General features: G+C 41.6%; 2 protein-coding genes across 3 annotated transcripts in view; one reads left to right on the forward strand and one right to left on the reverse strand.

Moving 5' to 3' along the window:
- Positions 1 to 10,349, reverse strand: part of LOC126418991 (26S proteasome non-ATPase regulatory subunit 13) — a 36,056-nt gene extending 25,707 nt beyond the window's left edge. Inside the window, exons 1-5 of the mRNA XM_050086038.1 lie at positions 10,190 to 10,349; positions 9,915 to 10,028; positions 9,650 to 9,839; positions 9,081 to 9,332; positions 4,806 to 4,994 (exon numbers count right to left, since the gene is read on the reverse strand). Coding sequence (XP_049941995.1) covers positions 4,806 to 4,994; positions 9,081 to 9,332; positions 9,650 to 9,839; positions 9,915 to 10,028; positions 10,190 to 10,305 — 861 coding nt within the window. The 5' untranslated portion in view covers positions 10,306 to 10,349. The remainder of the gene's footprint in view (positions 1 to 4,805; positions 4,995 to 9,080; positions 9,333 to 9,649; positions 9,840 to 9,914; positions 10,029 to 10,189) is intronic.
- A 4,621-nt stretch (positions 10,350 to 14,970) lies between these two features.
- LOC126419322 (ankyrin repeat and SAM domain-containing protein 3-like) overlaps positions 14,971 to 27,904 on the forward strand; it is a 123,016-nt gene continuing 110,082 nt past the window's right edge. The window contains exon 1 of one of the 2 annotated variants that reach the window (XM_050086502.1): positions 14,971 to 15,056. Coding sequence is in view for 1 of the 2 variants with exons in the window: in XM_050086501.1 (XP_049942458.1) it covers positions 22,159 to 22,181 (23 nt within the window). In the remaining variant the exon portion in view is untranslated. Of the gene's footprint in view, positions 15,057 to 22,094; positions 22,182 to 27,904 lie in introns of those variants that run through there. The other variant, XM_050086501.1, reaches the window with a different exon arrangement.

Raw genomic sequence — 27,904 nt, forward strand, 5'->3', positions numbered from 1 at the left:
ATAAATGTTCAATTCTACCAGATACTACAAGCATTAAGGAGGAGTACACAAGATGGACTGGGAAATCCAAAAATATAGAATCAAAATAAAGAGCACAGTGGTACTTCCATCTTCTTATCAATGCCACTGACGTACTGGTGAACTCTCATGTACTATTTTGTCTCAAAAACTACAATTTCCTTCCTGGATTACAGAAGGGTGGTTGCCAGAACATATCTTGCTCTGTCTATACCAATATCTGACTAAAAATAAGGCAGCCAAAAAGTCTTTCACTACTTCTCAAACACTCATGTTCCTTTTGACATCTGCAAAATCTCAAACACACAGAAATGAGCAGCATGTACGAAAACTGCAAGCAAAAAATACTGTAAGTGCAATGTGGGACTATATAAGATGTTCTGGAGTGGACAATGTATACCATCCTCCTCAAACACTTCTGTGCAACAAACACATTTCTCCTAAATGACAAGTTACTCCAGAGTATGATGACTGAAAATACTGAATGAAAATAGGAAAAGTTAGTCAACTTGCTGAATTTTCCACACTAAAATCTGCAATGCAAAAGTTGCAAGTCTTAGATGTTTAATAAGATCTGTAACATGTGATTTCCAATACAGGATCTTATCAATATTTGCTGTTAAGAATTTAGAATATTCTGTATCATTTACTGATTTACCCTCATTATTTCTAATGTTGTCGTCAGGCCTTATACAGTACCTAATTACAGGTACTGTGTTTTATTCAAGTTCAGTGAAAGTACATTTGCAGAGGACCAGTTAATTTTCATGAAAATATTATTTACATTGTCAAATGTTGAAGTCTCTCCGTTAGGCTTTACTGTGATACTTACATTGCCAGCAAAGATAATGACATCAATTTCTTGGAAATATGATGGAAGATTATCTAGTGTGGACCCTGTGGTATACCTGCACTGATTCTGAAGATGCTATTTCACTGTACACTCCTCCGAATTTCTTAATGCAATGCTGTGCACCTGAAAGGGTGTCACAGTAATACAAGTTTACATTGACAGTGTGTTTTATACAATGGGTGTTTCACAAGGGATAGCACATACTCTCTATCACATACTTGTGTCAAATATTCTGTTGGCAAACCATTTTTCAGATATTTTACTTGGATACAAATATTTCTAAAACAAATGATTAATTCAATTGATCTTTATCTGAATTATATAGGATGTGCAATGTGCACTCATTCTAACACAACAGTACAATTCACAATTCTGTTATACAGTACCCACCAAGGGGTGGGAAAGGAGGAGGAGGGGGGGGGGGGGGGGGGGGGGAGTGGTTGACTGTTACGTAACTACAAGTGCACACTGAGTCGGTGTGTGCATCCAGATTGGAGAGGACACAATGTCATACTGATAAGTGGTCTCATAATGCCAAGTTCTTTATAAGACTGACTATTTTGCTATCACCAAAATACCGGGGTTGACTGAAAAGTAATGCCTCCACCTACATAACTGTTCAACAGTTGGCAGCATTGGTATGTGGCAGGTAATGACTTGTTCTGTAGCCTCTTCTCTACAACTCCAGTTGGCGGGAAGCCTTAGCATTGAACTGTTGTGTTGTTACACTGTAAAGTATGGAATCCTGCACAGACGGTCGATCAATGCGACTTAAGCAACGTACAGTCACTGAATTCTTGAGAGCAGGTGTCCCCCCCAAAGGAGATTCGTCAGAGAATGAAAGCAGTTTACGGTGATTGTGTTGATGTGAGTACCGTGCATTGTTGGGCAAGTAAGGTTAAAGATGTTGAGACGGAAACATCTGACCTTCATGACAAACAGAGTTGGACGTCTTGTGACAGATTGATTCAGGATGATCATCATATCACTCAGAGAGAAATTGCAAGCACAATCAGTATTTTACAAGAACATGTGGGTCACATTACTGCACTCAATGTGGCTCTCCAGCAGGGTTACGACTTCCTCAAATCCTGCCCTGAAATGAGATCCATCCTTCATGAAATCCTCCCCACTCCACCAAGAGTGTCTTTCTGCCATCCACCTAACCTTCGTAACCTCTTAGTTCATCCCTATGAAATCCCCAAACCACCTTCCCTACCCTCTGGCTCCTACCCTTGTAACCGCCCCCGGTGTAAAACCTGTCCCATGCACCCTCCCACCACCACCTACTCCAGTCCTGTAACCCGGAAGGTGTACACGATCAAAGGCAGAGCCACGTGTGAAAGCACCCACGTGATTTACCAACTGATCTGCCTACACTGTGAAGCTTTCTATGTGAGAATGACCAGCAACAAACTGTCCATTCACATGAATGGACACAGGCAGACAGTGTTTGTTGGTAATGAGGATCACCCTGTGACTAAACATGTCTTGGTGCATGACCAGCACATCTTGGCACAGTGTTACACCGTCCGGGTTATCTGGATACGTCCCAGTAACACCAACCTGTCAGAACTCCGGAGATGGGAACTTGCCCTTCAATATATCCTCTCTTCTCGTTATCCACCAGGCCTCAACCTCCGCTAATTTCAAGTTGCCGTCGCTCATACTCACCTGTCATTCAACGTCATCTTTGCCTCTGTACTTCCACCTCAACTGACATCTCTGCCCAACCTCTTTGCATTTACATATGTCTGCCTGTGTCTGTATATGTACGGATGGATACGTGTTTCTGTTCATAAGAGTCATTGTTGCACCCTGAGGTAGCCGTTCTGTGTACAAACTTTCACATTCTGCACAACCACAAATCCTATACAAATTTAATAATGCAATCGTCCTACGATATTCCATAGGTACGTAAAATTCCATTATTTCTTATCATATTTGGTAGTCCAATGTTACTGGGCAGTATTTTATCTTGTGACCAGTGAACATGAGTACCATATCGTTCAGTTTGCCCTTGGACATCATTATTTGTGGTATATTGTTCGCCCAACACATCTTCCCTAATGGCTATAATGCATGGAAAGCAATGTCCCCTTGTAAATAAAGAAATTTTTTTCTGGAACAGTGGAAGTTGTTTTTGTAGTACAGCTCTAAGAGAGAACAGACTCAGTTAACTGAATGTAGCAGCGCATATTTACAGACAGTGAAGAGAGTGGCTCACTAATGGCTTCCAAATTCATTATTTCACTACCGATAAGAGTTGCAGGTGATTGTGCACATACAGGTAGTACAGATAGCACCATTAATGAAGCATGTAAACAGAACAAACTGGTGATTAACATTAGAATATTGAGAACATTTCAGCATGGTTACATTCATCTGCGCAGCTGCAAAAATTCAAAGTATTTTTCATTTTTAAATTTAAAACTGGTTGCCAACTACTTCTGAAACACAAGCACTGCCCAATGTTTTGCAATTTTATCCAGCTTCATACAGATATCAGTAGAAAAGTTTAATCACACACTGCCACAATACACGATTTACTAGTTACTATTCACATACACTGAAGAGCCAAAGAAACTGGTACACCTGCCTAATGGAGGGCCCTGCAAGCATGCAGAAGAACCTCATACAATGTGGCATGGACTCAATGTCTGTAGTAGTGCTGGAGGGAGTTGTCATGAATCCTGCAGACTATCCATTAATCTACAATAGTATGAGGGAGTGGAGATCTCTTGGGAACAGCATGTTGCATGACATTCCACATATGCTCAATAATGTTCTGGGGAGTTTGATGGCCAGTGGAAGTGTTTAAACCGAGAAGAATGTTCCTGGAGCTAATCTGTAGCAATTATGGATGTGTGGGATGTCACACTGTCCTACTGGAATTGCCCAAGTCATTGGAATGCACAATGGACATGAAAGAATGCAGATGAACAACAGGATGCTCACGTACGTGTCACCCGTCAGAGTCCTATCTAGATCTATCGGTGGTTTCCTACCACTCCACCAGCACACATCCCACACAATTACAGAGCCTCCACCAGCTTGAACAGACCCCTGCTGACATGAAGTGTCCACTGATTAATGAGGTTGTCTCCATACCCATACATGTCCATCCACTCAGTACAATTTGAAACGGGACTCGTCCGACCAGGCAACATGTTTCCAGTCATCAACATTTTGACGTCGGTATTGATGGGCCCAGGTGAGGTGTGAAGCTTTGTGTCATGCAGTCGTCAGTGGTACATAAGTGGGCATTTGGTTCCGAAAGCCATACCGAAATCTGCAGCAATTTGCTGAAGTGTTGCATTTTTGTCACACTGAACTATTATTTTCAGTCGTCGTTGGTCCTGTTCTTGCACGATCTTTTTCCTACCACAGTGATGTCAAAAATTTGATGTTTTACCAGATTTCTGATATTTACGGTACACTTGTGAAATGGTCATTTGGGAAAATCTCCACTTCATCACTATGTCGGATATGCTGTGTCCCATCGCTCATGCGCCGACTACAACATCACGTTCAAAATCACTTAAAGTCTTGATAACTTGTCATTTTAGCAACAGTAACCAATTTAACAGCTTATAGGCGCTGCCAATCGCAGTGCCATATTCTGTCTGTTTATATATCTCTGTATTTGAATATGCATGCCTACACCAGTTTCTTTGGCACTTCAATTTATTTATGCCAACAATTAAAATGCCAATATGTTTTTTTTTTTAAGAATCAGGTAAAAATTCAAGCACAAAACAGTGCAACTACAAGCTCAAATACTTAAACCAGTTTTATTCTGCAAAATTTTCTCTATTCTGGAGCTGTTTAATACTGTATTGGATTTTAATAGCTGACTCAGGCAGCCACTGGTTGCTATTTATATATTAACCATATTTTAGATAAGTCAAATGTTTCCATGTAATGACTTTACCTCCATAAGACAGAGCAATGAGATCTTCTGGCGTAGACGTAACTGTTCAGCTGCCAGGTCAGGGACAGCAGACCACTGGGGCTTCATACGTTCGAACTGTGCAATGTCACCTGCATTGAAAGCAGACAACAATTCTGCTAGCCATGCCTTATCTGTGTCTCTTAAGGTCTCAAGTACAGGATGTGCCAACTGAAAAATTGGGAAGACAACATACTGAAACACTCTTTATGGATATAATGAACAATGGAAAATCCAGGATGGAACGTAACAATATTAGAGAAAGCTATAACTGTGTGAATCTTTTTGTTGTGCCTATTGCGACTCAGCATCTCTGCTATATAGTGAGTAGCAACTTTCCTTCTCTAATATCGTTACAGAGATATTTGCTTTCAGTCACAAGCGCACACATTTTTAAGGAGGTATATAAAATAAAATTTATGAGCACTATACTGAAAATACTCTCAGAATGGAACTGTAACAAGAATACACTTCTCCTAACAATGAAGAAATAAGATATTGACATTAGGACAGTATTTGCAAGGCTCTCCTTATACTTATCACCATTTTTTAACAACCTTTCTATGGGAAATTAATTTTTCAGACTGAATCCACTGATGTCAAATTTCTAACTAACATTACCTTTGGCATAGCTTTGACAAACATTCACTTAAATCTATACTTATATATAAAAACAAAGATGAGGTGACTTACCGAACAAAAGCGCTGGCAGGTCGATAGACACACAAACAAACACAAACAAACATACACACAAAATTCAAGCTTTCGCAACAAACTGTTGCCTCATCAGGAAAGAGGGAAGGAGAGGGGAAGACGAAAGGAAGTGGGTTTTAAGGGAGAGGGTAAGGAGTCATTCCAATCCCGGGAGCGGAAAGACTTACCTTAGGGGGAAAAAAGGACAGGTATACACTCGCACACACGCACATATCCATCCACACATACAGACACAAGCAGACATATTTAGGGGGAAAAAAGGACAGGTATACACTCGCACACATGCACATATCCATCCACACATACAGACACAAGCAGACATAATATGTCTGCTTGTGTCTGTATGTGTGGATGGATATGTGCGTGTGTGCGAGTGTATACCTGTCCTTTTTTCCCCCTAAGGTAAGTCTTTCCGCTCCCGGGATTGGAATGACTCCTTACCCTCTCCCTTAAAACCCACTTCCTTTCGTCTTCCCCTCTCCTTCCCTCTTTCCTGATGAGGCAACAGTTTGTTGCGAAAGCTTGAATTTTGTGTGTATGTTTGTGTGTCTATCGACCTGCCAGCGCTTTTGTTCGGTAAGTCACCTCATCTTTGTTTTTATATATAATTTTTCCCACGTGGAATGTTTCCTTCCATTATATTGATATATCTATACTTAATAATACAATGCATGGTAAATGTGAATGTTGCCTAGAAATATGAATTTCAGTTTCCCCATCATATATGTTCTAGTTCCGTCCTTAATGTCTATATGAATACAATAAAACTGAAAAATCTGCTACTGCAGCCTCATTACTATTATTCTGAATTTGATGTGGATTGCTGTCATGCATTCTTATATGAGAATGGTCAGACTTATGTCAAAACCTGCCGTGATTATTTGGCACTCTTGAACGTCGATTAAAATCTGAACACTATATTCCAGCTGCCAACTCAACAAAACCTAAAAAAATTATAAAACCGGTATTTCCTTCCTTGGCACTTGCAACTAAGACATGAATACCCTTGGATCTCTCTTGTCTGTTACAGCAAGTGTTGGGCACCTGATAAGGGGAGCTGTGTCCACCTTAGTATCAGTGTGTGTGGAGCAATTTGAAGTGAAATGGCAACATAAAATTCATGATGAGTAAAGTTGAGGCCGGGTGTCGGTGCTTGAAGCGTCAATTTATCGGTTGTGACTGTTATAGTAGAATGGAAATTAGTTTCAGTGAGTTAAGAATTAAATTTCTGTTGTGTTTATGTTACTGTAGTGTCATTTGATGTTATTGGTTTTCTGTTTGGCGTGTGGTAAGTTGTTTAATTCAATTTGTGGCTTCTTTTGTTAGATATGGATATGACTTCTAAGTTTAATAGTGCACACGTCTACGGGCTGAAATGAGGGGCGACATGTTGTCCGTAATTAAGTTTCTGCAACTTTTTGGGCTTGTGACGGGGAAAGCGACATGCAGCGCATGCAAGCGGAATATGTGAGCTGGGGGTTAATATGTAGCGGCAGAACTTTTTTACGGTATGTAGTCATTTCGTTCGGTCTGCTGTTCATGTGTTATGATGTTCGGTGGGGTTTTTGTGTGTGGCTGGGTCGGTGTTATTTACTGCATGTGTAGCAGCACTTGTGGCTTATTTATGTATTTGAGAGAAAAGTAGTCAATTTCAATTATTTTGGTATCGTCAGTTGTATTTGAGCTCCATAGGTCATGGGAAGTGACAGATTGCAATTTGTCATCGCAGCTATGTGTGTTTTGGTATCGTGAGCTGTTGTTGACCTATATAGGTCAAGGGTAGTGTCAGACTCCAATTTTTGTTGTTTTAGGTGTAGGTTTTGTGGTATCGACAGTTGTGGTGTGATTATAATTTTTAGAATAGTTTGTTTTTATTTTGTGGTATCAACAATTGTGATTGAGCTATGTAGGTGAAGGGAAGTGACCAATTTCTGTCGATATTGTAAGTGTAGCGGAACTTGGGATTTTGTGGTGTTTTTATGTCATCGTTTTGTGTGGTTTGGGATTGTGGCCTGTGTCTGAATGTGTTTATATTTAGTTTGTCTTCACCCAAAAACCCCCATTTCCCGCACTGGTCCCTTTAGTTTGAGTATATTTTTTGGAGAGAGGTGTGTGTTGGTTTTATATGTATTTTCATGTTTGTTGTCTTTTATGCAATGACGTCATAGGCGCCATAGTGGAGACATTGGGAATGGCCATTTGGTGATGTCATGGGTCACACTTCTGTATTCCCAAAGTGGATAAATATTGATGTCACGACAACTTGATAACACAATTGTGGTGTTTGAAAACTGAATAAACGAAAAGCTAGGATAGATAGACCTCCTTAACAACTACTAGAAATTGAAACGAAGTATATCAGTGATGCAGAAAATAGTAAGTACGACAAGACAACCTCTATGAGATTCTGGGGCATTCCCAAATTTTTTGAGCAATGATATTCATTTGCATGCAATCTTTTTAGACTGAAGCTGTTTACATAACTTCTTATAAAGTTAAATACAAATGACATACTGAAAGTAAATTAACCCTCATGTAACGACTAAGAACCGCACCTAAGAATTTCTCAGTTGCAGGAATAATCATGTTTTGAAACATGAAATAACAAGTTAAAATTGGTATATAAGAAGAGTGTTGCCACCTAACGAAATGTTATTCCCGCCATTACTGCAGTAGTCTCCGAAGGAGTAAATCTAAAATCTCTATGTAAGCTCTGTCTGCAATTTGTAAATAAAACATTGTGTCACTTCGTATTTAATTAAAACTCTGTTATTTAGATACTGTTGTGCTCATTATTGCCATTGTTTCTTTTTTTCCACTATTATCCTTCATCACAATAAATGCAGCACAAACTGCCAAGCAAAGAAATAAGACACAGCAGACTGCTTGAACAACGAAGTAAGAAATGAACATGAGAACATGCATGACTGCATGTATTCTTTCTAATTTTTGTGCATGCACTTTTGTTCCTGTGCACCAGAAAAGATGTATCGTGTGGACACATCTTAGGGGTGATAGTTTTGACAGAATCAGGATGTGTGTATTTTGTGCCTGTCCTAATTACATCTACACAATGGAAATGGTCAACAGATGGATGAATGAATAAATAAATAAATAAATAAATAAATAAATAGATAAATGTACCGCACCATGCATGCACAATGAAATCCTGAACTAGTGTAGTTATCTACAATGAGCATTCGTAACATGCAATGAAATTCAGTGCTAATAAACGTAGGTAAAAATTTACAAGTAGTAAGCTGATGTTGGCAATGAATTGGTGAATGCTGCAAATTATGTAATGTTCATATTAACGCAAGCATTTTGTTATGAGATGTTTGCTTTATGAGGATAATTAATTTACTCAGCACACAAGGACACATACAAGAACCTGTTAACGAAAGAGCAGGAACTGCATTAATTATTTACTTCATTAACATCAGTACACTATGCTGCCAACAGCCTAGGGTAAAATTTTAGGCCTATCAGAAGTACTTTTCCAATGACACATTCAGAACTGAACTTTCAATCGTGTATACTCACCAGCTCTCCCAGATTGTACACTCCTTCACCGAGAAGAGCAGCTAATCCAAGAAAAAATGCATGTTGCACCTGTTGTTCCCTAGATAATTTAGACAACTCAATACAGCCCAAGTAACGTAAAGCCGTACGATAATAATCTGCATGTTTCCCTTGCAATCTGTACAGCTGGCTAGCCAATAGGTAAAAACGTCCGTGTACTGTTGTTATGCCATCTTCTTCATCGAGCATCTTTTCAATTTCATCTATCAATTTCTGCACAAAATAAAGTAAATATAAATAAATTACATGTATTCAAGTTTACTCTAGAGACTATAGACAACATATAAACTTAACTTAGCCTATATTAGCTGCAAACAGGGCCACAGAAACCTCAACACATTTCCAAAAAAATGTTTTTTTTCCTCAAGTCATTCACTGTACTGAAAAATAGCATCCTTTAAAATGCCTAGAAAGCTGAACACAATAGACTTGTTCCTAAAGGAACTGACTAGCACACAAGTTCACACCATAAAAATCATATTTTTCATTAACTTTTACTTACAACTACTATGGTATAAAATTCTGTTTACCTTGGTGCCATCTTGATCATTTAGTTTGTCAAGTAGTATCTGACCTGCTAACACTTTACACAACGCAACAGCTTCATTGTTACTTTTTACTTTTGCCTCGATTTTCTCCAAAAATGAAATCGCTTCTCTTTTATCTTCGAACTGTACCACAACATGAGCAACGATTTCTACCAGTGACAGTGGATTTATCCTGTAAGAGTGCATACATCAATGACAGCAGACTGACTTGAAATATGTTCAAGAGATGCACAATACGTTTACTTACTTATTCTCAAACACCTGTATGAAGTTGTTGTACAGCTGAATTAGACTGTCCTTCTTTTGCAAGGAGTCATGAGTGACAAAAGATTCCAGCAGAAGAGTTATCTGATGCCATAATCTGAAATTCAGTTAATTTTACATTCCCCTCACTGACATAAAAAAAAACATCATGTGACGAGACATATTTCCGTCAATACTAGAGCTCACTGTAACATCGATAAGCATCAAAAAGTCACTGAGTAATAATAACATTTAAGACTCGTATAGGTCGGTTCTAACCTTCTGTTGTATAAATCCTCAAGCTGAGCCCAAACTGACGCGACTTCTTTACTAGATTCTTCTCGTTGTTTGGTTGATAGGTAATTACTAACATCTTTCACAGCTACAGTCGCCATGTTTCTAACAATCACGTTGCATATTTTGAACTGTGTAAGCACTGGCTATCGACATCAACACATATCGACAATTTGAGCCAGAGCAAATAAGTGCTAAAATATTCCCAATACTCATAGTCCATAGAGTCAATAATGCAATTAGGCAAACAATTTTATTCACATGGAATCTTCCATTACCTATTTCATAACGAATTGCTAAATAAACGTCCAAAACTTCTGAAATTTTAATATTCTTACACTAATTAACGATCGATTCGTAGATTCTAGTATCCATCATTTCCACACATTTGAACGCCCGAGGAGACCTATGGGCCGTTCCATTTCAGTGGCTCTCGTACATCTGAAGCAGTAGTCTCCCTTCGCTACAGCTTAGTATAGATAATTTTGTATGAATGTCTACGCGTGTTTAGAGTTGTAGTCCTACTTGGCAGTTAAAATAAGAGATTACGCGGTAGAAGAAATTGCCCAACAAGTTAGTGCCAGTTTAACTTTATTTTACGTCAGTCCGGTCGTATAATCTGTCAGATTATGAATGCAAATGTTAAAAAAATTTCTCATGTAGACTTGATACTATATAATATGAGAACAAAAGTGACTAGTTTGAGTACATCGAAGGAAACAGATACAGTGTCTCATGATCTACCAAGAATTTTATGGTTGGAAGATCAGCCAAGTGAGAAGAGAAAGGAACAGAGGCGTGACATTCATGTAAACATGTACAGGGAATTCTTCAGCGATATGTCAAATACGCTTAAATGCTGTGTTCAGAACTACTGGCTCACTTCGGAAGAAGTAGTTTTGATGGACATTCATACAGCGGCCAGCCTTGGTGACTGTGGCGGGATTGACGCAGCTTTAGCAAGGTATTAGCACCGCTAATGATTAACGTGATCAGTAACAATATAGAAACTCGTGGAGTGCAGAGTGTACTTTGTATCAGTTTAATTACATCTCGACAGATTAAAATTGTATGCCCGAGGCAAAGACTCTAGTTTAGTCCCTAGTGGCCGTCAAAAAACTGTGATATCAGGAAATTGTGAAGTATACTTTCAGCTGGATGAAAGAGTCGATCAGTGTTAGTTATCTTTTACTATACAGCTCCTTTCCTTGGTGCGAAGATCATCTCTATATGCATTATTTGGGTCAATTCATTGGAATTTTTAGCGTTATTGAAAATGTAAATTTGCTGGGTTACTTGTACAAACTAAAAAGTGACATACTGTACCCATCTGAAACAACAAAATTCTTTATTTGCCTCTTCTTGTTTTTTTTTAAAAAAAAAAGCTTGAGTTAAATAGACGCCTTGAGCATAAAGAAACTAAAACATTTGCAGCTATACTATCTAATTTGTCCCCTGTTTGCGTAATATCTTTCCGCATTTACCAAGTTATCGGTGCTCAACAAAAATATTTTGAATTTTGTTTACAGTTGAGTAAAAGTTGGATTTTTATATATTTATTAACAATGCTGAAGTCACAAGCTGATAAATGTTTTATAGTCAGAAAATGTGAAACTAGCCGCACCGTGATCAAACGGGTCGGCTCTGAAAGTACCTGCAGACACTCTACATCGAAAAGTACTAAAGCCCTAAGTTTCTAAAACGAATCTTTGACACGAGGAGAATCCATATTATATAAAAATTAATCCATGAAAAAAGTATTACCCATTCCATTGAATCACGACTCTGAAAACAAAGAATAACAAAAGTTCTGTAATATTCCTGGGGGCTGTAATAAGACAAGCAAAATGGTTATTGGGCTACTCTAACAGTGACAGAACTTGTCCCATTTTCTTGATATTTATGTTACTCGTTGAAATATAACATACAGTTTCAGATTATTGAGAATTGAATTCGTAACAGAATTCATGGAAATTATGCATAATAATTACTGGTGCTTGTTTTCTATTTTTGAAGGGAATTTTCACTCCCTTGATGGCTTAATTTTTCTTTCTTGACCTTCATCATATTTCGATCTGTTTTTGGTGAATTACCTGCTGTTTATTATTATTAGACATGAATACATGGATAAATGCTTAGTGCATAAATCCCTTTCTGCGATTAAAAGTGACATAATAGCTGACTAGTTCTTAGGTAAACTTTGGGGGAAATCTAAAAGATGGCGTTCCATGTGCAATAAACATTGCTAATGTTAAGACAGGAAATAAGCCTCTTCCCCGCCACTGCTGAAAGCAGCAAACAGGATAACGGTCACAACGTACTCCAATGTGACTCTAGAATATTTTAAGTATACAAAACAGTAACTACCTGTTACTTTAATAAATATCGGTTCGAATCACATGCTCAGTGAACGTGGTTTATTCTGTAGCGATAACGATATCCACTGTCTGCCGCGCATTACGGCTGTTTTTTATTTATTTAATGTGGTGGATGTACCACTTATCTTAGTATCACGTAAAGGAGTGTTTCGTGCCAGTAACACCCCCCCCCCCCCCCCCCCCCAGCCGCGCTGGCGTATCGGCCTTGAAATTATCACGTGACTACACCCACCCGCCTTCCGAGAACTCCTACTTACAGTTATTCTAAAATTGTAGCAGTAGCTAAGGTCTTTGCAGTAGCTGCTCACGTGTGTGCAACACTTGCCTACTCCTATTTTACTTGCTGTCTCTATTGCTGTTATTTTACATTTTCTGCTGGAATTTTTGTATAGTTAGTGCTACTAAAGAGAGAAATAAAAGGTTATACCAAATATGGTAACTCGCAGTTCGGTAGCGACTGACTGTGTATCCTGGACTATCGATGGCACAGCTATCTGTAGTCGAGTTACCGTGATCTAGAATAACTTCTCCCTGATCCTACACGATGGTAGCTATTCTAGCAGATGGAGGGAGCTCTTTATATCTTATAGTGACACTTTCATTGCAATTTTGGGCGGTATTGCTGCCTTTTTTTTTTCTTCTTTCATAGCTCACAACCTGCAAACGTCATTCTCGCGAATTACATTTTTTTTTTAAGTAGTAAGTTCTACAAGCTGTAAACGGCTGATTTTGCATGTTAAATGGGTAGTACCTATCGGGTTAGGTGGCACTCAGTAAATAAGTCGCTTCTAACACGTTGTCTAGGGTTCAGTCCCACATTGATGACATGATTTTTAAAAATCTATTACCACCTTTACATTTGACGACGACTTGTTAACGTGGCAAATGCCCCTTTGAATAGGGCAGGTCTATAGTTAGGTTAGTACGGTCTGTTAATACTATTTGGTGTAGATCTCACATGCTTGAGAAACATTAAAGGACGGAACGCACGAGCGTCTGCTAAGTCTCCTTTATAGAAGCACTCTTTCAATACACACTACTTTACAATCCTGAAATTTTTCGTTCAATTAGTCTTCCGTGTTTTTCAGAAGGTTGCAGTGTCTAATTTCGAACTCTGTATAGTAAAACCTTGTTACTCGCAATACTACAGGGTTTCCATATCTAATTTGCACCTGGAAATTGGGCACGATTTTGTGACGGGCGTTGTCTTGGTGTACCGAAAAAACCTGAAGTTTCTGATCAAATGCACCACGGAAACAAGAAAAACAATGCTCTCGTGATAACGAGGTGTTTCGTAGATTCATTCAGTATGTCACTTGGTTGAAAACATGCGGAACACTTGACACACTATGCTACGAAATTAGTTTTGAATACTGTAGATACAAAGGCTCACAGTACCGTATAGGTCCAGTGAGCAGACTGCATCTTACTTGACATCATGGGCATTAGCCGATCGGCAACGCCAGCGCAACCCTATGCCGACCTGTCCCGAATGGCAGGTCCTCCAGAAGAGCTGCGAAACGCGCACTTTAATATCGCCGGATGGAGTGGGCTATGACGGATCGAAGAGAGCGAGCGAGAGTTAAGTGATAATGGAGTGATCCGGATGAGAATGAATTGGCAGCAGAAGAATATCGTATGTGCTTTTGGGAGTAGAGGGATCCATGGCACAAATACAAAAAAAGTTAGCTGCCGAAGCATTGAAAAGGTTGAACTAGGGACGTGACTGACAATAAATTCATTAGGTACTTCAGTCAGGGAGAAACGGAGCGTATAAATTCAGGATTTTACTGGTTTTTACTGGAAAGGAACAGCATAATACATTTCCCTGAGAATAAAAACGTAAAATGTACGAATGTATGTTATGCTGATTAAAATAAAGTACAAAACACCTGATCATTCTCGTTACGTTCATGGTAGCCAGTAATTACATGGAACTATCATTGGCTTGTAAAGGTATTTTGATGTAGGTACCAGCGGGCCACGCTAACGCCCGTCTATGAAACCACTTAATAGATTTTATCAAGTAGCCTGTGAGGGGTTGTACGTACATTCCACATTTCATTAATTGTGCGTTGACACCTTCCTTATAACATACCGGTGCCGTACTTTAATCACTGAGTGCATAGCATATGCCACAATAGGGTGTTTGTCTGGCTAGTGTGGTGAGGTTATGCTGTAATGCGATTTATGAGCAATTTGGCTAAGTGTCTGTAGGTTCAAAGGAAAGCGTGCTTAGTCATACCGCTTCTAAAGATTTAAATGAAAATTTGAGATGTGGTGCCAATTATTAGATAAAAAGTATCTGTATTGCTGTGAAGTATAAGTTACCGTAAGATTCTAAGTAGAAAAAAAGGACTAAGCCAGAATTGTATAAAAAGGTTCCAGGAAAACTGTGGACAAATATTTATCTTCTGGCGACTTGATAGCACAGTCACTGAAGAGCTTGACATCTGAGAACAAGAAATTATAGGGTTTGTGTAGCTCTTCAACAAGCTACTAGAAACAGTAATGGAGATCATTGATAATCCAAAAAATACGAAATTGGAAAACATAACCTCCGTTCTAGTGGATTCTGCGGTCTGTGAAACTCCCAAATTTTTCGAATCCCATGATGTTAATCTTCGTGTATTTCATGATAAAATTTGTGTAAACAAATTTGTTATGAAGTGCAAATGACGCTTCTAAAGTTAATTAACCTTCACATGAAGATTAAGAACTTCCCTTAAGTATTTTCTAGTTTCAGGGATAATCATTGAAATGCTTGCTTTGTTTTGAAAGAAATAGTTTAAACCCGTATACAAGTAGCCAATTACTAACGAAATTTGGTTGCTAGCCATATCGCTGCAGTTTCCCCAGTAGAAAATCTTAATCTCACTGTGGCACCCTTCTGAAATTTGCAAACTAAACGTTGTCACTTCGTCTCGTACATCTGTTATTTAAACTCTTCTTTACCTACAGTCGCTTTTGAGTTTGTTTTCTGACCCTTTTTCATCGCAATAAACGCAGTACAAGCAAAAAAGGGAAGCCAAAGCAGATGGCTTGAGCAATGTCGTAACGTGTGGGCAAACTTGTGCTGATATAGTACGCGCGTGGGAGAGATCGTCGTGTGGCCATAACTTAAGATTTATAAGAAAATCTAATACGTTCTTGTGGTTATGTTGCAAATTACTGTTATGCTTTTAAATTCCGTCGTCAAATATAATGAGAGAAGCGTCATCGGAAATATGCACAAAGTTTTTGGAATTATATAGCTGGAGCTACAATTCAATATCAAGTGCGCTGTCTCCACGCGTTTTAGGCTTACGTACAAATCGGCAGTACGGTACATTCCCTTTTCGTGTGCTATTTTGTTTGTTTCACGAAAAAAAGCACGTTCGCCATACAAAATAATCTTACTTAAATACTGGCCTCCTATATAGTCTATACGGGCGACCGTGTAGAAACGAATGGCAGGGCACACTGGTAAACTGCCCACAGACGCTCATCAACTTGTGTTCGCTTCCATTCTCTTGTGTAAACTGTAGTTAATTGTATACTGAATGATGGAATAAACGAATTGGCAACTCGGGCGCATGGTGTATTATTGCGCAACATAGTGACATTTGTAATGTCACGGTATCCCCCTTGTCTTTGCAATCCTTTTTTGTAAATTGCTAAACATCTGTGGAGTAATTAAAGGTAAAACTAAAACAGTATATTCTCCAACGAGGAGTCTGGATGTACAAATAACAGACTAAGAGTGTAAAATATTGGAAATGCTTCTGGAGAAATAGTAGGGCAAATCTCAAGATGGTGTTATATGCCAGTGGAATGGATGGCTTGAGACAAAATAATTTTTCATGGGCAGTCTCTGGGCAATCTCTCCACCTTAGTTGTATAAGACTTGCTCAGGCAAGTGGGGTTCTGTTTGAGTTAACTCGTATATTCTTAACTAGTTACTGGAATTTCATTGAACTGGCAACAGGCTATTAACATTCCCAATAGTTTGAGTAGACCACTAGGGACTGTAAACACCCAACCAAGTGAACTCGAGATTGATATCGACATCATCAGGTCTCAAACGAAGTAAAACTATGAATAATAACTGAGCACATCTTTGGCAACATAAATTTGCTGTTACTAGGTAAAAAAGTAGTCCTCTTCATTTAAAAAAAATGACCTTTCTTAAAATCAGGATGTAGTGGAGACACCCTTCTGACTGGGGCTGCATCAGTTCAACAAGCTACAAATAACTAATAAGCTGGATCTCAATCCCACTGTGAATTGCACGCCACTTGAGTCCAGCAATACAAACACATTTTCAAAACCATATACAGCCTTTGAAAGTTGGGGTTTTACTTCATCAGCATCACAAAAATAAAAAAAAAATATATAAATTTTATCAATAGTTGTTGGCTTTTATTAAAGAGATATTTTTAGAGAATTGGTGATGGGTAAGCAAGGCACAGAACCTGAAAATACTGAGTATGAGATTTGTTGTGAAAAATTGCATCTGCTAAGGGGGAAGTCACTTCAAACACCTCCATTATATTTAAATTTTTGATTAAGTTCAGCTAAAACACTTAAAACAGTTCTAGAAATAAGTGAAAAAAATCATGAAAAATAATTTTTCAAAATTTTCAATATAAATTACAAAACTAGATTACCCTTGTAAATCAAAATTGGTACTCCTAGTTTTAATTCCTACAAATGTGTTGTGCTGTGATACCATCAAAACAGCTCTGAAAGTTGCATGAAGAGTGGTCAGAAGTGGATGTTGCAGAAATAAAAAAGTATGAAAAAAATGTCATACTGGAGAAAACAGAGGCATTTACTTAAAACAGATACATTTCCATAACATACAAATACTGGAGCTGTGTGTTAAGTTCGTGACCTATATTCAAAAGCCAAAGAGGTGCTTCAAATGCCAGAGATTTGGGCACAGCACTGTTTCATATACATGTGAACTAACCTATGACTGATGTTGATCAGCAATTCATGAAACAGAATCCCCATATAATCCTGCATAATTAAAGTATATTAACACACTGACTGCTGCCAGCATGCACAGCAGAACCTCACGCTGTGTGCCTGGCCTGGCAGTGAAACATCCATATGTATTAAGTGTGCAGCAGTCAACCATATTAATTACCAGTAAGGTAATCCCATTTGGAGCTGAGAATGCATGGTATATGCTAAGCAGCTGAAAGTAAATCCACTACAGTGAAATAAAGTGAGCATTGCAGGTGATGCTGTCTCAAAAGCTATATAACCTCTTTGATCGAAACCCTGAAGAAATGGCAATGTAAGAGAATGTCTCTACTGAGATCAAGGAAATGTACAAATACCAGTATATGCAAGGTAATAAATGTACCATTGCCCATACCTGCTCCAAAACTAATGATATGTACACCATGCAGTCAAGGCAATTTTTTTCTATTGCATCAGAAGAATATGGAGTTAAATTGCAGACAAGTAGAGTAAACTGCAGCAAAGACAAAGACCATCCCTTAAAAGCTGGTGGATTAGAGCATTTTTGCTGTCAGACTGTGAAAATAACTTTGTAGTAAAATGAAATTTTGGTCACACTGCAGGATGGGGTAATTTGCTGCCTCAATATTTTGTGCTTTGTTTTTGTGCCATCTTTGGGTGAAAGTGCACTGAGGTCTCCTGCTTAAAATTTATAGTTTACAAAGCTATCACTGTGTAAGTTTGTTAGAGCACATGTGCATCTGCTGAAAGTCTGTGCACTGCTGAGTGCTGTCCTAGATGAAAGCTTGATTTGTCGGTATTGAATCAATTGCTTCACATTGTAAAATTGCAGAATGATGCTGACTACACAGAGCATGAAGTTTTCCTGTAACAGTATTCCGTAAATTATGCAATTAGAAACAGTCATCCTGATTGACAAGGGTCACATCCAGTTGAATCTCCACTGATTCATTGATAGGAGTTGCAAAAGTTAGATGGGCCAAAATTTCTGTTTCATTGTCTTTCATGGAATGACCAGCTGAAATACAGTCTTGGGTGTAATAGTGGATTTACTGGCTGGAGGCTCTTGTGGGAGCCATCAGACGATCTTTTTCCATTAGCTATTCACACATTGGATGAGATCAGTGTAGTCAGTGAGTCTATGACAAGTCCACTTGACAGAGGCTCTGCAAATTAGGGAACTACCTCATCTATTCCTCTTCCCTGGGAACTTAATTCCTTTGATCTCTGGGACTCCAAAGCACCTATCCTAGTGGCCAAATACTTGGTTCTCATCTCGTCAGAGGACATATGCATCTTAGAGACCAAGCGATGCACTTAAACTATGCAACAGAATCTTGTTCTGCCACAGACCTTTCCATTTGTTTACTTTCCCATGTGGTCACAGCTGAGTGGTAAGTTTTTACAAATTTATAGTTGAATGGCCACTTACCAATCTTGTTAAACATCATAGGGCAGTTCCTGAAAGGAAACCACCAAAATGGTTACCCACTGAAAATTGGGCAATGTACAGACATCTAACAGTATTGAAAGTGTTGTCCATTGTACTGCTGAAGTATGCATCCCACAGACCTCAGAACAGCAGAGAGGCTGTCAGTCTCCTGGCAATAATGAATATGTCAACAGTTAAAGATGCTTTTGTGCCAAAGTGAATGGTAACATCCTGGCTACCAAAAAAGAATGTAGCAGCCTTTAAGATTGTGAAGACAGCATCACAACTACCAGAGTGAAGCTATCATGATTCCTCTAATAAAATCAGAAGTGTCATGTTTCAAAGTGCTAAGTGTTTGACTTGCCAATTATAGCAGAAAAATGCTTGAACACATTATCAACAGCATCCTTTTATAAACTCTGGGAAAAAGAAATCTTCAGTCACTTCTAGTGTGGATTAAGAAGGTATCACTCTGTAGCTGACAAGCTCATTCACCTGCAAGTGACAATACAAGACATTCCTTTGTGATTCCTCATTGATACATTTTTTGACCATGATACTATAAGGGGCAATCAAAAAGTTTCCATTTGAAGATTGTACAGTCCAGAATCAGTATGCCAGTCAGGGAAATTGCCTTGAGCATTGAGGCAGTCCCACTGACATAGCAAATTGAATATACCCATATGGTAAAACACATGTCCTGCTGTGTGAAGAAGTCTGTAACTGAATTGGTCTTCTTTAAAAGGGTGTAAGTCGCTACTTTGGCTGCAGCATGTTTTATAGTGATTCATAAACTATGAGCATAGATCTATCATTTGTGTTTTAAAGGACATCTTTCACATATTTGGTTGCCTTCTAACATGGAACTGAAAATTACATTTTGTTTTGAATATGCATAAGTCATTGACATACGTCCTTTTGAAATTGAACAGTAGCCAGTGGTCTGGTGACTGCAAACATTCAGGACACAAATAAGGGCTCGAGCACTTTGTGTATTTATTTTGAAGGAACTGGTGGAAAGGGTGCGAGTGAAGTCTGTTCCTTTTTGATTATCTGAAGGCTATCCCGAAAATATCAGAGAGCTTCGACTGTTCTATGATAACTGCAAGGGACAGAACAAAAACCAAACACTGTCTAGATTCCTACTTTGACAGATTCTGGACATTTCAGACTTATTCAACATATTTCCCAGTAAGAGGACATAGCTTTTTGCCATACGATCAAGACTTTGGTGTCAGTTCAAAGACGCTTCGACAGAGTGACAGGATATTCACTGTTGATCAAATAAGTCGCATTCTACAAAGTAGAACAAAACGTGGAAATTTAAAGTTGACAAATCTGACATTATAGACTTTAAAGGCTGGTAGATATGATATTGTAAGACGACAGTTTTTGAAGAAACAAGGAACAAGCCAAGAGGTGACAGTTATAACTCTGCAATCAGCAGCTTCTTTCACTTTGTGTACTTGCCAGAGCTGGGTTCCTAAAAAAGGATCAATTGTATTAATTGGTTAGTGAACCACACATTCTTTGTTGCGCATCAGAGAAAAGCTGTTCTTTCACCAAAAAACCCTGCCTCTCTAGCAAGGCAAGTGTCAAAGTACAAAAATTCAAGACTTAGAAAAGATACAGCATTACGTTCCAAATGAGCATATGGAATTCTACAAGGAACTTTTGAGCTGCACTACTGACAGTGGTTCAGCACATGATGACTGAGGAACAGTTCATCACAAGTGAAAACACATTTTATGTAGCTTTTCAGATATTTCCACGTGTTCCTTTTATGAGTTTAAAAGTGATGTTTTCATTTCCTGTGGCTTAGGGTCATTTTTGTAACATTTAATTCACTAATGTGGCAAAATATCAACATTTTGTTCTGTGCGTTTTTCTTATGAAACCATTTTTTAAAGGATGGATGTTTTCATATTTGAAACATCCATAACACTGCATCTATTAGTATTCATGTAATAACTAATGCATATTCCAATCAAGGGGCATCTATGCTACTAGTTCATATGAACAGACTTCCTTATTTCCTAGTATTTTTCTTCTGAAACAGCTTTTTTCAAAATTCCCCACTACATTGGTTTCCTGACCAATTCAACTGCTCATCTTTGTCTGACACGAATTATCAACCTCTTGAGGTCTTTTTCAAGGGACCAAAGGTGTGAAAATCATGTAGGGAGAGATCAGCACTATAGGGTGGGTGCGTGAATGTCTCCCACTTGAGTTGGATGAAGCCAGATCAACCAGTGTCTTGGGTTGAATTGCGACCAGCACAAAACTTGATGGTTTCCATCAGATATGCTGCCCCATACACATTCTCCATTGGCGTGTTTGTCTTTTGACAGCACATTGGTCCTATTTGGATGCGTTTGCTAATAACATTGCAGTGGTTCACATTTCGACATTTACTGCACATGTGCCAGAAAGACATGAATGTCATGCAGATCCCATGCCTACATGTTGGCACTTATATACCCACACTGAAGTCACAGTACATTGCATATAAACTGCAGCAATGCCCTCAAGCGGAAACTTTCTGATTGCCCCTTATACTTGGAGGGACAATATCTTAAGACTACTATGCAACAGAGGGTTTGTAATGGTCATCATTTTATTATTCTTTCTAAGTGATTGATAGTTTAGGTGCAAAGTGGGACGCATCTTCTCAGATCATTTTATTCAGGAAAATGATGTGCACTGGGATGTATTTTAAGTGCTACTTTTCCTGTTGTATTTTAAAAGTTTCAATCATACTATAAGGTCTTGTGGAATGCACTCTGTATGTGGATAATTTTTAATGTTCTGCTTGTCCTCCAGTCTTGTAACCACATGTTTGTCAACTCCACAAATGCGCAAGAGGCTAGATAAGTGGACAGAGGGTACCACTCAATTCTTGCCAGTATTTGGAAAGCCTTTTGTTATAGAGAAGCCAGTGTGAGGTTATACAACAGTAAAGCTACATGTGTTAAATTTACTGAAAACTAAACCTTCCACTTTCAGTAAAATTAGAGGAATGTTGACCATGAAAGTGTTAACTAAATGTACAGAAGTTGTTATACTTAGTAATAACATTAACATAATTTCCTCTATGATCACTATACTGTAATAGTGATTTGAAAGTTCAGTACAGTGAAGAATAAAGAAGAAAGTATAGTGTGTTAAAAATGAGCAGAACAACTCCACTCATGTAAGTTAAAGCACTTTAACAATGGTCACTGGTTCAGTCTGGACATGCACTTGTGTTAACAATAAAATTATTTAACTAAAACTTCCACTAAAGTTTTTTTAAAAACTCTCCTCTTTGTCATTAAATTGAAAGTGGCATCCTTGCATTACTTACATAAAAACAGTTATAAGCAGTAATGAAGTTAGTCATTGAAATTACATCCTCTTAGTAAATTGTAGGCCTTTTACTGTGCTTCATTAACCTTTTTGCCCCCCATCAGGCTCACAGTTCTTTCGTGAGCTCATGCGTGGCGCATATGGACCCCAAACTATTGCAGCTCTTTCTTCACTCCCTAGCTGCCTTTCCTTCCCCTGCCCCCTCCCTCCCTATCCCCACTCCTTCCCCGTTGCCACCTCCTTCCCCTCTCTCGGTGTTCTGCTTTATGTCAACCTGGCTATTTCCCTGGTTTCTTGTATTGGTTGCAATTTTGTTCCTTTTGCCAGTTCTTTCACCGTTTTGACGTTTTGGTCCCCACTTGAGGTTTGACCTCAACTTCAAATTTTCTTGTTTTTAGTGTGAGCTATATGGTGAAGAACTCTCTCCCTAGTGTCTACGGTGTGGATTCCTCTCCCCTCTCCCTTCCCCACTGTAGTCCCTTCCACCCTGCTAGGTCACCAGCATGTGTAGCCAGTCCGTGTGGTGGGGCTGTTATGTACCCATATAGCTGAGCCCCCTGACAACACAGGGATCACACTACTGATACTTGAATACCTGAGCCTGTGCCAAGGAGTGGTTGCTTGTCTTCTTGGAGCATCGGAACTCCCAGAAATGGCTGCCGTGCCAGACAGTCCTTGCTGTGGCTGGCTGGCACCCATGGGGAGAGCCCCTGGTTGGAGTGGGTGCTATCAGGATGGATACTTGGCACATGAAGCGTATCAAGCTGCGAAAAATCTGGCTGTTCCCACACAGTCGTCTCTTTGAATGGTGAAGGAGCCTTAAGTGCTGTCTCATATGATCTGTCAGCCTTCCCTTCCCTGGTTACCCCAGGGAGGAGGGCCAGGCTCTCCATCTTGGGCTGAAACACTTTCCCCATTACCTCGTCTGTATTAGGGCAGATGGGGACACGTTCACCACCACAAAGCCATTGGTTTTTCATGGAAAATATAGAGGACAAGATTCGGTCGGGCTCCCTGTTGATCAAAGGTTCTTGTGCCACCCAATCCACAGCTCTTCATTTCTGTGATCATCTTGGCAATGTCTCAGTGTCCATCACTCCTTACCAATGTCTGAATATGGTCCAAGGAGTCATTTTTTATAGAGACCTCACCCTGCACACTGATGAGGAACTCCGGGCTAATCAGGCATGACATAGCATTCATTTTGTTTGACGTGTGCAGAAGGGTCGCAAAGACAACTGCACCGATACTGGCCTCTTCATCCTAGCTATCGAGGGGGATACCCTCCCAGAGATGCACAAGGTTATGTGCTACAGATGTGACGTGAAGCCGTTCATCCCCCCACCTATTTGGTACTTTCAGTGCTTGTGTTTTGGGCATGTGTCTTCCTGCTGTAAGTGGACCCTTTGTGTGGTGATTGTGGCCATCCTGTTCATGAGGGAACCACCTTGTGTTCCGCCACCTCTGTGTGTTAATTGTGCTGACCACCACTCCCCTCACTCACCAGGTTGCCTGGCTCGCAAGAGAAAAAAGAAGATACAAGAATATAAGTCCCTGGATTGCCTGTCTTACCTGTCTTACACTGAGGCTCGCCAAAAGTATGAGTGACTCCATCTGGTGTCACTATCTTCAACTTTTGCCTCTGTTACTTCCTTTACTCCTACTCCTACTCTCCTCGTTCTTACACCAGCCCCACCCTGCTCTCCCCTCCACCTACCCTACCGTTCCCATGACCTCCCATCAGGGAGTGGCTCCCCCACCCCAGCTGAAGAAGTGCCTGCCCCCCTTCTTTGGCATCTGTCAGTGATCGGGCTCCCTCCTGGGAACCCTCTCCCCAGTGTCTCTCAGGCCAGAAGACTGTTACCACAACTCGGCCATGAGGAGCACCATCTGTGGGCCCTAAGGTTGCCTGCTCTCTTTCAGTTCCTGATCTTGCAGATGCTTGTACTCCCCATGTTCTGTCCTCCTCCACCTCAGAAAGAGAAGAAGGAACATAAATCCCAAGAGAAGGCATCACTGGTGGCCCCAGATGTGCCAACTCCACTCTCGCAACCTAAGTCTGACATCTTATTTATGGATGTCACCCCATCCTTGTCAGTGACAACTGCAGACCAAGTTACCTGACCTCCTCCTCAGCTCCTTCATGCCTACCTTGGACTCGCACTACACGATCATCCAGTGGAACTGCAATGGCTACTATCGTCACCTGCCAGAAATGCAACGTCTTGGCTCCGCATATTTTGCGTTCTGTCTTGTTCCCCAAGAAATGCATTTAAGTGATGACCACTCTCCCACTTTACGTGGTTATCGGACATTGTCGGAACCGTGCTGGCCCTGGGATAGCATCTGGTGGGGTCTGCACTTTGGTTTGCTCCGATGTCCTTAGTGACTGGATCCCCCTACGTACCACCTTGGAAGTGATAGCAGTTAGAGTACAAACCATTTGCAATGCCTACCTCCCTCCCCCCCCTGCGGGTCCGGGGTAAGAATAGGCCCGAGGTATTCCTGCCTGTCGTACGAGGCGACTAAAAGGAGTTTCAACCGTTTCGGCCTTCCATGTGATGGTCCCCCTTGGGGTTTGACCTCCATTTTTCAAAATTCTACAGAAGTACGAGCCTTTTGGGGAAGGACACCTTACATGGTGTACCACTGGTCCTAAGTGCACTAAGACCTTGGCACTCAGCATTGCACTGGCGTTGTAACCATACCCACTATTCCTCAAATTGGGCCTAAACGCCTGATGGGTTGTCCAAGTTACGCCCATAGTGCATCTCCATCTGCACCAGCGATCATGATGGACTTTCCATGGCACCAGAAATCCAGCACGGTAGCCAGCCCGTTGTGGTGGGGTCGTCATGTACCCTCTAGGTTGTAGCCCCCCGACAACACAGGGATCGTACTGCTGATACCTGAGCTGCACCCTCCCCACGTCGGCCAAGGAGTAGATGCCCGTCTCCTTGGGGCATCAGGACTCCCGGCAATGGTCATCCTGCCAGGTGGCCCTTGCTGCGGCTGGGTGGCGCCCGTGGGGAGAGCCCCTGGTCGGAGTGGGTGGTATCGGGGCGGACGTTTCGCAGATGAAACGTCAACATGTATCAGGTCGCTCTGTGGCCGTGTCTTTCAAAAGAAAAGGTACCGTTTCTAGTTCTGGTTCTCCTGCCCTTTCCCCCTTGGCCACTCCATGGGAGGAGGGACAGGCCCGCCGGCTTGGGGCGAAGTACTTCCCCCGCTATTTGGTCTGTTCTCGAACCGATGGGGGGACGTTCGCCACCTCCAAGCCCATGTTCTTTGTTCAGCACATTGAGGACGTCTTCAGGGAAATCGAGGCTCTCAGCAAGATGCGTTCAGGGTCCGTTCTTCTCAAGACCACCTCCGCCACACAGTCGGCGGCGCTCCAGGCGTGCGACCGCCTAGGGGACATCCCAGTATCCATTGTCCCACATCTGGCACTAAATAGGACGCAGGGGGTTATATTTCATCGTGACCTCCTGCTACAATCTGATGAGGAGCTCAGGGCCAACCTGGAGCGCCGAGGTGTGCATTTCGTCCGGCGAGTCCAGCGCGGCCCCAAAGACCGTCGCATCGACACCGGGGCCTTTATCCTCGCCTTCGAGGGGGACGTTCTCCCGGAGAAGGTAAAGGTGATGTGCTACCGGTGTGACGTGCGACCTTACGTCCCGCCTCCTATGCGCTGTTTTAGGTGTTTGCGCTTTGGGCACATGTCGTCACGGTGTGAGGCTGAGCCCCTTGTGGCGATTGTGGACGTCCTCTTCGTGAGGAACATACATGCACCCCACCACCTCGGTGCGTTAATTGTCCTGGCGTCCACTCGCCTAGATCCTCAGACTGCCCCGCATATCAGAAGGAGAAGAAGATACAAGAAATGAAAACTTTGGATCGGCTCTCTTATTCTGAGGCCCGGAAGAAGTACGACTGCCTCCATCCCGTGTCATTGACCACTTCGTTCGCCTCAGTTGTGTCCACTCCTTCCGCGGTATCCTCACCCCTATCCTGTCCCCCCTCCGCCTCCTCCGCCCATCAGGGGGCTCTGCCTCCGCCTCCCAAATCCCTCCCTTCCAAATCCACCTCCCCCGTGGCCCCCACCCCCTCTGCCCCAGGGGCCACCCTTCCTCCTCCTCCTCCTCCTCCTCCTCCTCCTCCCCCCACGCCACCTGAGAAGCGATCCTCTTCTCAGGCGTCCATCGGGGAAACGTTCCGGACTCCAGCTTCCGAGGTCCGGCGTTCCAAAACGGACCCCGCGCATGAGGACCTTCTTCGGGTCCAGCCCACCATCCCTGTGCCTCCTCGGCCTTCCAAGAAGGCCTCCAAGAAGAAGTCTCTATCCCCCTCTCCACCCCGGCGCGTTTCGTCTGACGCTCCATCCGTGAGTCGCTGCTCCCGGCCGTCCTCAGTTTCGCCGGGACGCTCTGCTGCCAGGCGCTCCGCCGGCCTTTCATCGGCAAATGATGCGGCCCCTCCTACACACCCAGGGTCAGCGGCCGCGGCTGGCGACGAGTCAATGGAACCGGATCCGCCTCCTGTCGGTTGTAGCGTTGTTCCCTCGCAACCTGGCCCTCCGCGGCCCGTCTCGTTCCCCCAACCTTTTGACTAGCGATGGCGTTGTTTCATTGGAACATAAGAGGTATTCGACCTAATCGGGAGGAATTACAACTGCTCCTCCGCCTACACTGTCCGCTCGTCCTTGGTCTCCAGGAAACCAAGTTGCGCCCGACTGACCGTATTGCCTTTACCCACTATACCTCGGAGCGGTATGACCTCACCTCTGTGGACGGTGTCCCAGCTCATGGTGGGGTCATGTTGCTCGTTCGGGACGATGTTTATTACCATCCCATCCCATTGACCACCCCACTCCAAGCAATAGCTGTCCGCATTACTCTTTCTGCTTTTACTTTTTCAGTTTGTACCATCTACACTCCACCGTCATCTGCTGTTAGTCGGGCTGACATGATGCACCTGATCGTTCAGCTTCCCCCGCCGTTCCTATTGTTTGGCGACTTCAATGCCCATCATCCCCTTTGGGGCTCTCCTGCATCCTGTCCAAGAGGCTCACTCTTGGCGGATGTCTTCAACCACCTCAATCTTGTCTGCCTCAATACCGGCGCCCCGACTTTCCTCTCGGACTCTACTCATACCTACTCCCACTTGGATCTCTCGATCTGTTCTACCACTCTTGCCCGTCGGTTCAAGTGGTATGTCCTTTCTGACACCTATTCGAGCGACCACTTCCCCTGTGTCGTTCGTCTCCTGCACCACACCCCATCCCCACGTCCTTCGAGCTGGAACATACTGAAAGCTGACTGGGGACTTTACTCCTCCCTGGCGACCTTTCCGGACCACGATTTTCCCAGTTGTGACAGTCAGGTCGAATACCTCACGGCTGTTATCATCAATGCTGCCGAACGTTCCATTCCTTGTACTACTTCTTCTTCACGTCGCGTTTCCGTCCCCTGGTGGAACGAGGCTTGTAGGGATGCTATCCGTGCTCGACGACGTGCTTTAGGCACCTTTCGCCGCCATCCTACGTTGGCGAATTGTATTGAATACAAA

The sequence above is a fragment of the Schistocerca serialis genome, chromosome 9 (assembly GCF_023864345.2).
Source record: "Schistocerca serialis cubense isolate TAMUIC-IGC-003099 chromosome 9, iqSchSeri2.2, whole genome shotgun sequence".
Taxonomy (NCBI): Eukaryota; Metazoa; Arthropoda; class Insecta; order Orthoptera; family Acrididae; genus Schistocerca; species Schistocerca serialis.